Source organism: Artemia sp. Qi Xiang Cuo, chromosome 2 (assembly GCF_049724085.1).
Source record: "Artemia sp. Qi Xiang Cuo chromosome 2, ASM4972408v1, whole genome shotgun sequence".
Taxonomy (NCBI): Eukaryota; Metazoa; Arthropoda; class Branchiopoda; order Anostraca; family Artemiidae; genus Artemia; species Artemia sp. Qi Xiang Cuo.
Window position 1 is genome coordinate 58011766 of NC_142795.1, and position 10866 is coordinate 58022631.

Genomic DNA, 10866 nt, shown 5'->3' on the forward strand with positions numbered 1-10866 from the left:
AAGAAAGCTTTTCGGGCTAGCGTCGGCTTCTTTTACTGTCATTTCTATACATAAATGTAGTACTATATTCACTGCATAAATGGTTGAAACGATCTTCGCTCAGGATGAGCTACATCTCCAACAGAAACAAGCTAAACTAAAGAAGTATGGTATGCACAGCCTCAACGGCGCAGCGCCAACCACTTCTCTCAATTTGAGTATGACCCCCCCCCCTCCATAGCCCTCAGGACAAGGGTTGTAAGTTCTGCCCTTGGGGCATATAAGGTTTTTATAGAAAGTTTTGTCGTAGAAGCTTCAAAAAGGGCTCATTCGATTGGAAATTGAGAGAACTAGTGCCTTTTTATAAGTCGAAAGTGATCAGAGGACAAATGACAACCCCCACCCCCACGCCCATCATTTCCCCAAACGCTTTCAATCAAAATTTTGAGACAGACATTTTGTTCAACGTATTTGAAAGGTCTGAAAATTATGTCTTTGAGGATAAAAAATCCCCCAGTCCTCAGGGCAAGGGTTGTAAGTTATGCCCTGGGGGCTTGTAAGGTTTTTATAGAAAGCGTGGTCATACAATATTCGGTGGGGGTTCATTGCATTGGTAATCGGACGTTCTAGTGCCCTTTTTAAGAGGCCAAATGATCGGAGGGCAGCAACCCCCCCCCCCAAACACACACACACGTTTTATTGTCCCAAAATACATCTAATAGAAATTTTGAGATAGCCATTCTATTCAAAATAGTCTAAATATCATATAACAAGACTTTTGGGGTTGAGACGAACTCCAGTGATTAGGGGCAAGGGTTGTAAGTTGTGCCCAGGGAGTATTTAAGGTTTTAATGCATGGGATGGTTGTTTAACTTTAGAAGAGGTTCATTTGGATGAAAATCGGAAGTTCTATTTCGTTTTAAGCGTCAAAAGTAATGGACGTCATTTACCCCTTGCCCCCCCCCTCTCTTCTACAACCCCTCCTTTCACCAAACGCATCTGATTGAAAGCATGAGATAGCAATTTTTTTCAAAATAGTACAAAGAACATATAATAATGTCTCTAGGGATGACACAAACCCTGTGCCGTGGGGATAGGGTTGTAAGTTATTTTATGAGGTATATAAGGTTTTTTACCTTATAATTTTACAGAAAATTATTCTGTATATGAGGGGAACTGCCTCCTCCCTAACCCCTGAGTTCTTACGCTAAATTTTCATAGTGCTTCAAAACATTTGTTATACAAATTCAAAGGCCCTTGTGTTTGAGCAGCCGTTCTTGAAGGATTAGGATAAAAGTCTAGCTTTAGCGTATAGAGTGCGGAGGGGGTGTGATATGATGAATTCTGTGGTTAATTTCTTCAAAATCCCTCGCTTTTTTGGGAGGTTTCCTGCTATTTTTGAAAATAGGGCAATTTTTCTCAGTCTCTTCACTTTTGTTTGGTAGCTCTAAACTTAATAATTTTTATATTTCTGGAACCACCATAAAATGCCGATTCTTTTACTGTATTTTATGAAAACCCCTTTTTTTAAGTTTTGGTTACTATTAGCATGATTCAGTTCTTACTTACAGTTTGTTACTATGAACTGTTTAATAAATAAATGAATTAATTAAGCCCGATCATGTTGAAGATAGCCATTAGTAATAATAATAGTTCATTTATCCCGCTTGACATAGCATACAATGGGGCACAAGACAGGAGCGAAGAAAACAGGTCATTAAATGCAATTAAAATTTTCAAAAAAATCATATTGAACCTGACTATCATGAACTTCGGAGCTGGTCGTGCAAGGAATTTTAATATCCCTCCCCCTGTGTACGCATATGGTGTGACGTTTTCAGATCTTCAGTTATTTTCAGTGTGTAATATGTTTTAGAATATTTTTGCTCCTTATGTGGCATTTTTTTCCCCTTACGTGGCAACTATATTGATTAATAATCATAAAACTTTATATTGATAATCATAAAACTTGTCAATAATTATAGTAACTGGACCAATTAACTGCATTCTTGCTCCTAATGGCTACCTTGATCTAAAGATGAAGTACCAAGTGAAATGATCTCCCATCAAAGATTTCACTCTGTGGGCAATGTTTAAACCCCTATTAAAGGAGTTTCCAACCATTTGATTGTGTCAAAGGGAGGGCGTATGGGAAATAAAAACTTTAAAACAAGCAAACTTTGAAACAATTGGAATACTTGAAGTTATTGCATAAATCGTAAAAAATGCGGTTCTAAAGGACAGATCCAAAGATCCTCCTTCTAGTATGCCAGCTCTATCCCGTATTTATACTATTGCCTTCGTAGTAAGTCAATTTTGCCCATAAGCAGGTAAAAATAAAAATCACTAAAGCTGCAAAACTATTTAAATTTTATAAGATGACAGCTTTCACGGTAAGTAATTTGGATGCTTAACGCGTGACTTTAAGTGTTTGAATCCTGATCGATATTTTATTAAAGAACCTCCTTCATAAACTTGATAGTAGAAATTTTGTTACTTGTTAATTAAACGAAACACACTCAAGAATTACGCCTGGTTAGATCTGAAAAAACCGGTTTCATAGCCACAAAGACAACTGGCAGAATCGATGCGAAGTATTTAATTTGGGCAATATATTTGCACATTCGGGGGGGGGGGGGGGTAAAGTATAGCGGGTCGGCATGCAAAATGTGTTAGCTACAATTATTCTACATATTATGAAGAAAGAATTGTTTTCTAACTTCACGCTGTCTAAATACTTTACCCCCACCCCCATACCTAATGTGCAAATATATAGCCCAAATTATATATTTGCCATCTATTCTGTCACTTGTATTTGTGGCTGTGAAACCGGTTTTCTCGGATCTAACCTAAGCGTAATTCTTGAGTGTGTTTCGTTTAATTAGCAAGCACCGAAAATTTTACGTTCACCATATAAATATACGAAATTCTTGTTAAAGTGAAAATCCAATATTTAAGCAAAAAAGTATGCCTGGGCATAGATGAAAGTTCTCCCTGTTGTGTCTGCTCCGTATAGTCCTCCCTCGTCATTAGGCCTTGTTTGAGTTTGCTGGTAGGGATCGCCACGATCTTGACATCAGCCTGAGTTGACAGACTGTTGATTCTACAAGGGAAAATTTAGAATACGTCGTCGATAAAAGCCAATTTCCTAGTTATACTTGCCTCCGCTCTTCTGAGGAATTCCCTGATGGCGCTCATGATGCCCCCTCTCATCTCTCCACCTATTGTGTCTGGAAGGGTTTGAGTGTAATTTATGCTGCAGAGAAAGCATATTGCTGTAATAAGAGGTAAACTATCAACACACAGCACCCGTATTCAGGCTTAGTCCAAATGAAGGAAGATTAGAAATTAATTTCCACCTTACTCCACCCCTTTCCCCTCACACCCTCTTCTATGTTTACTTTAGGCTCGTGGAAATTTCGAGAATTTGGGCATAAAAGTGCAATTTTCTAGGCATCAAGTATCTCCCCCTAAACCTAAACAATTACTTAGCGGCCCTCCTTCATAATAGCTGATAATGCATAATTATGCATGACCGCACATTGTTTTAACAAACATCAAGTGAATCGAATTAGTTGAATGAAGCTTTAAAATTGATGTTTGTATTAACAGTCAATTTTGTATGAACTACATACCTCCTTAGGAACGGATAGGTCACTGTGTGTCAATAGTGGTTTTGAAGCTGGGAACCTGAAAATTTAGTTTTTTGACGCGTTCAAATCGATTGACTACCTCAGAATTTTCTATAAATAGCAACTTTGTCCTCTTTGGTGCAAAATTACAGTTTCCCATCACAAAATGACAGAAAATGCTACTTTGTTGTGGTAAAAACCTTTTGGCTACTTTTCAAAGACTATTGGTTCGACATGATCCTGAAAAAAAAACAATCAAACAAATTCGTGTCCATGGTCTTCTTTCTCGAAAAAAAAGAGCAAAATTCTACATTTTACAACATAGGACCTCCTAACCTTTGCAATGGGGTTTCCTGATATGTTGAATTTGATGTTATAATTTTCATCAAGATCACTTGCCTTTTGGGGGATGTTTCCCCCTTTTTTTTGAAAATCAGACAAATATTCCTAGGCTCGCAGCTTCTTATGGATAACGTTAAATTTGACGAATTTAATGTGTGATTGTGAAAACTAAACATTATTTTCGGAATTGTACTTTACTTTAAAAATTAAATGTACTAAATGAGCTGTTTATATCAAAGTATTGTTTTCCAAAGTTAAACTTAAACCCAAAGAATGGAGTTTGAAGGGGCGGTATCCCCCTTCATGTTTAGAGTGACCCGGACTGTAGAATTGAAAACTAATAGAAATAAATGAAACGAGGCTTTTTGAATGAAAGCAAAGATTGGCTTAAAGCTTAAAGAAAAAATATCCGGTATAAGAAGGGGGCTCCCTCCTCCTCAACTCCCGCTCTTTACACTAGAGTTTTAATTTTTGCCCCCATCCCCAAACCTTTAAGTACGAATGATCAAACACAAGAGCAATAGGAACCGGATAAAAAATAGTTTTCTTCCTCAAGTGTGATGCACATTTGCTTAAAACAATAAAAATATCAGTTTAAATGCTTTGATAGGCAATTGGTAAACAAAACACTTGATATTGTCGCCTCTAACCAAACTGTCTATGCCAAGATGCCGTGATTGAAGCAGTGGAACTTTGTCAGATTTTGTAGTGTATTAATATGCCTGTGCTAAGTTCTTATATGTTGAGTGCCCCCCGTTGAGCTATTTGCGTCGAGTCAAGTATGAATACAATGGGCCGGGGTTTTTAATATACTAGGATGAATCTATTAGCTGCAACCATGTGATTCAAGCTTGTTCGGACTCTGGATAGGAAAAGTTTTGCCAATTTGAAATATATAAAACAAAACAATAAATTATAGTTTTTATGGGAGGGGGTGAGTTGAATGGGGGTTGACTTGCACGGAGGTTTAGGTTGCACGAGGCTTTAGTTAAAAGGTGCTCAGTAGGACGGGGTTCAGTTAATTGAGGGTTTGTTTGAACGGGGGTTGAGTTAAACGAGAGTTGAGTTGCATGGGGGTTGTGTGGAATGGGGTTTCGTTGAATGGGATTCAAAAGGGGGCTGAGTTAAACAGGGTTTAAGTTGCACGGGCGTTGAGTTAAATGGGGTTTGAATTGCACAAGGGTCTAGTTAAATAAGCTCAGTTGTAGGGGGCTCAGTTAAACGAGGGTTCAGTTGCGCGGGGACCATTTTATGTATACATGTATATTATTTTCAAAATTATCTTTTTTAGTTTTTTGTCTAGCATTGGCAAGGGACGGTCTTTCTCCACTATCCATTGCCATAGAATAGCCTATTGAATAGCCTCCTAAGACAATCTGATTATTTGATTGATTTTGAAGATAATAATTTACATGTATCTACAGAAAAAGTGGGTCAATGTTTGGAAGCAGTTAGAAATTTAAAAATCATATATAAACAGAAATTCTATTGTCTCATTTTCATTTGCACGTTTTTAAGGCCTTAATTGCTGAGACAATCAGACCTGACGAGGCAATGGATTTATTTCGTCATTCTATATCACAACAAGGATATCAAGGTGCAGTTAAAGGATATGCCGAGTGGACACTGAATGCCCTGAAGGAAGGCACCTCTATATCTTCCCACGTGCGATACGCTCTCGATAATCTGCATGCAGTATCAACGGCACTAGAATACCTAGAAAAATTAAAAGGTAAGAAAATGTGGATATTTCACGGTTACATGGTAAAACTGCAGTAATTTGCCTTGAATTATACTATCCTATTTTTATGTATTAATTTAGTTCTTTTCAAAGGTAGCGCAATTGTGCTGCCTAAGTAAAGAGCGAAGTCTTTTATTATTTTTTTTCCAAGGCACTTTGTATGGAAAAATTTGTTGTAAAGGCTTTGCATGGGGCTCATTGGATTGGAAATTAAAAGTTTTATGTAACATACGAGAATATCTGCAAAACTGGTTCATATAAACTGTTCAGTTGTATTCCACTATACTTGTAGATTTCTTATTAGGAGCGAAAGACTTGGCAGCTTTATAAATTAGTCTTTTATCTTCTGCAGGCTACTTTAGAACTTTTGTGCTCTTCTAATCCTGTTTTGTTGCGTCGATTTTGGTTCTCAATAAAGACATAATTTTTCAGAACTCCTCAAACATAGGGAAATGTTACGAGTCAGTTTATATGAACCAGTTTTGCAGATATATGTCACATAAGCTGTCATGCAAAAGTTTTGATTGTTTTTAAGTTTCAGCTTTTCTCCTTAGCTTCTGTCAGAAAAAAAACTTTGTTCTGTCAAAATTAATGCTGATATAAGAATAACAGGTCCAAGATGCTATCAAAATTTTGCTTTCAAACTCCAAGAAAGAGTTCAAAAGTCAATAATAAGCAAGTCAGCAAAAGAGTATTTATTCATACAATGCTACAAATCTTCCAAATTCATAGAATACTGCAAAAATTTCCAAAAGCATTTATTTACATGCACAAAGTGACAGAAACTATTCTGTCCTTGAACAAGGCATAAAAAGATGCCACACTTATTATATCGGATTCTTGCAAAGGCATGGTACAGCCAACAGTGCTGCTAATTCTATAACCGCTTCAGGCCAATGAGCTACCTTATTAAAACGTAAGCCACTATTCGGTCGTAACCTGACAATTTTTGGCCTCTTTTGCGTAGACTGGCTATCCTCTACCAAAATGTCAGTCCTACCCTGGGTCCTAGAAGAAGTTTGATTGCTACTCGTGAGGTGGCTTGCTTTTTAACTTTTAACTTGAAGTGTGCTCTATGTGCTTTAGAATCTGATGATTTATGTGCCGACGACATAGTAGCCATACATTGACTATGGACAAGCCTATAAAATAGGAGAACAGCTTGTTATAGCACATTTTACTTCAGATATCCTTCCGATACAATTCAAGAACAGTATAATTAAGATGAAGACCAACCATAAAGCGATTATACTCCGCAATGCTGTTCGCGTTGACAACATCTTTGTGATTTTTTCGCTTTTAGTCCCTTTGACAATTTTCTATAGGAAAAAGCCCAACAAATGACGATGCCGTGTAAACTATTAAGTTGTTGTACCATTTTGTAATTGAAATGCCAACATCTAGTTCAAGTTTATAGTCAAAACTCGCTGATTCCCCTCTTCGTCAGCTGATTTTCACTTTCTAGAGTACAACATTTTACTTGATTTGGATGGATTGTCCCTATTAAAAGGATTCCGAGCACAGAATTATTTGAATCAGTGATGAATCAGTATAGAAATGGTCAAATAAAAGATCTAAAGCTGAACTGGCCAGCCTTGACAAAACAAATAGAGGAAAATACCAAAATGAAGAACAAAACAAGGGGTCTAAGGTCAATAGAAATTTCTGGTTGAACGGTTCCTAGTAGAACCGTTCTTCATTTTGAGATTTTCTCTCTTTGTTTTGTAGAATTTGTCAAAAGGCTACTTGCAGTTCTGAGACGAGGCACACCTTTGGCAAGTCGTAGGATGACGTACCTTCAGTCATAAAGATTAGACATTCTTGTGTAATTCTGTTTGTTTTTTTTTTGCTAAAAAAAAAATCTGCGTATTGGAAGGATACTTGTAATACTTGTTTTAATTTTCAAATCATAACGATTGAAAATGCTTGTGTTATTCTGGCCCAAACGAGGTGCAAAATCCCTATACATCTGCAAGACAGTCAGTGATAAGAAGAGCGGTAATATGGGGATCGTGGATGGGCCATGAATCCACTTTTTGCTTCCAATAATATGAACTAAAAATCCTTGCGTCGTCTTTCGAAACGTCCAGTTTTTAGAGTTTCCGTCACTACCAGGCCGAGTCACCCCTTATTTACAGTTTGTTACCACTAACTGTTTGATGATTACCTCAAGCATCGTAATGTATCATTAACTTGCATTGGCTATGGGACTCTCCTTCGGTAAGAAGGATCGAAATTTGAATCGCTCTGTAGCAACAATGGATCCCGGCAAATTGATTTCAGTGAGTCTTTATCAGGCTTTCCAAAGGCTTCTTTTAAATTTCTATCTAAGTGTTCAATTTTGCACGTTGAGATGTTAAGGGTAATTGTTTGGGGTAAATTTTCACCTGTATTGAATTGTCTAGAGGATCTTTTCGCTGGTGAGATTTTTTCGTGGAGGGGAGACGGGTTTTCCGGCATTATTAAAAAAAAAGATCAAAAATTTAATAAAAAACGAGTTGTTTCAACTGAAAATAAGGAGCGAAATTAAAACTTAAAATGAACAGATATTATTACGAACGACTCCTGAAACACAAGGGATGTTTAATTAGAATAGTAAAAAGTTTTTTTAAAACTAAAAAAAAGTAGCGTGTAGAGTGAGGCATTGAGGAGGGACAACCCCTCCCATATATGTAATAATTTCTGGGTTTTTTTTTCAGGAGCATAAATTTATTTAGACATAAATTACAAAAAACAAACGCCAAGGAACCTTTCGGGTCGTTAGGCCAACTCCAACTTCCAACACATAATTCAATATAAATAAACAAAATAAAACCTTATCCCCCGCCGACGGGCTAACAAAACAACACAACTAAAAATTCCATTATGGCACTACTAAAAAAAACAAAAAATAAAAAAAAATCAAACAAACTGATAAATATTATTACAAAAATCCCTCAATTTTCCCCGGAAAATACTACGGTCATACTCACGCACAACCCCTATTGGTAAATACCTCAAGGAGCTCGGCAAAACATGCCGAGCAGAGAACTGTGACCGGGTTGTTTCACACTGCGGGCGCCGGAAAGCATCTGCATTTCTTGTATTATAATTGTGAAGATCCACACCAGTTATAAACATGCCATTAAACATTCTAAGGTAAAGATTAATAATATCAAAAATTAGCATAGATCGATAGAAAAGGAATATACCTGCTAGAGGAAGAATATTAAGTTTCAAATACACATTTCTCACTGAATCTCTCGGTCCATAATTTGCTAAAATCCTAATGGCAGAATTCTGCAAAGCTCTAAGTCGTTTCAGATGGGATTGAAAGGTTGAAGACCATACCGAACAGAAACATAAAAGGTAACAATGGACAAGTAAAAAATACAAAAGTCTAAGGACAATTTTCGGACAAATGTGCTTCAATTTCCTAATAATTTCAACATTACGGGCAATTCAAGATGTTACATAATTTATATGGTCTGAAAAACTAAGCGTCTCATCTACAATAATGCCTAAATACCTAGTCGAGTGTACTCTATTAATAAATGAATTCCCACACCTCAACTTATCTATCCAAGGATAATACTTTTTAGAACGAGCAAACAACACAAAATTACACTTCTTAAAATTTATTTTCAGGTTATTCAACCTAGTCTACTTTTCAATAAAACTTATATCATGTTCAACTGCTCGGATCAACTCTTTTTCAGTTCTTGCGCATACCGTTAAATTAGTATCATCAGCAAATAAAACTAAAGCTTTTACAGGGATCACATTTGGGTCTCCACTGTTTACTGAATCAACAATATTAGAATTGAATCAACAAATTGAATCAACAGTTTTGAGTTTTAATGTTGCTCCTTACTCACTTTCAGTTGAAAAACCTTGTTTTTTTTTTCATTTAATGCTGAAGAAAGATGAAAAAGGACCAGATATCAAATATAGTTCTATGACAATTGGGCTGGTTGGTTTGCCGATCACTTTCGATCAAAATTAAAAGACAAGAACTCCGAATTTCCAATCGAACTAGTCGGGAGTTTCTACGACCATGAGGTAGAGGTTGGGGATGAGGAAGGGGCAGCCGCCCTCCTATATGGAATAAATTTTGCTCATTTTGGGGTTTAAAGTTACTCTTTACTTTCATAATAACAGAATAGACCACAAATGTTCCCGGCAATCAAGTGGGATTGTATATCAATTTCTACTTCCACTCCCCCTGCCCTTTCCTTAGAGATTATTTTGTATTTATCTGAAATCTCAATGAGAGTTAGGATGTTTTGGCGTTAAATGCACGCTTTGAGGCATCTGCCCCCTCTCCCTAACTATTAGACCTTTTGACTCGTTCGAACAAAATGACAATTGCGAAATTTTGACTATTGTTGAGGAGAGGGGTTACATAAAAAGAACCCCGAGAGGGGGGGGGGGGATGGTTGCCCTCCAATCTCTCTTCAACTTCCCTTAAACGTAAATTGAAAGTTTCAACTTAATACCATCAGCACTTGCTTAGATATTACTAATAATTCCCATTTTACAACCAGTAAAGATAAAGTGTGTTTTGATTGTGATTGGCATCTCTCTCAACATTTCCTTACAGTTTCATCCTAATAATCTAAGCCCTTTTTGGGAGATACAGGATCAAACATGCCCTCATTGCTTAACAAAAAACTTTATACGTTAACAACGAGCAATTAAACAATTGTTAACCATCACATGCGTGCAAACTAAGTCGCTCGAAAATTGTTTTGACTTGTCAGCTTTGTGCAAATTCTACCTGTATAATTTGTATCTTTTTCCCAAATAGGCCTGAAACACACTTGGCGTTTTTATCGAGTGTTTTTTTAAAGTTTATAGGATAGTATTGCCATTTACACATTGGGCAAAAAAAAAAAAAAAAAATGCTCGGTAAAACAAGCGCTGATGGCAGCAATTGAGCTGTCCACTGCCAATACTATAACCAAACAGTAAAATATATAATCGTTTATTTTAACCCCTAAGCCGAGATGGTGGCCTTTGGAGCTACATGCATGCTTGCACAAATGGCGTTTTAACCGATCGTTTTTTTTGCCAGAAATTCAAGGAAGCTTGTCTCCTCATGAATGCTGCTGTGTTTGCATATCATAAAAAAAAACTGTATTGAAAGTTGTAAATGAATTTCTTTTCCTGGAATGGGAGAGGCCAATTGTA

General features: G+C 36.7%; 1 protein-coding gene across 2 annotated transcripts in view; it reads left to right on the forward strand.

Annotated features, from left to right (window-relative positions):
* The window catches only part of LOC148955426 (tetratricopeptide repeat protein 37-like), a 105454-nt gene that overhangs the window by 79248 nt on the left and 15340 nt on the right, over positions 1-10866 (forward strand). For both annotated transcript variants that reach the window (XM_089108188.1, XM_089108187.1), the window contains exon 15: positions 5472-5685. In XM_089108188.1, coding sequence (XP_088964314.1) covers positions 5472-5685 — 214 coding nt within the window. The remainder of the gene's footprint in view (positions 1-5471; positions 5686-10866) is intronic.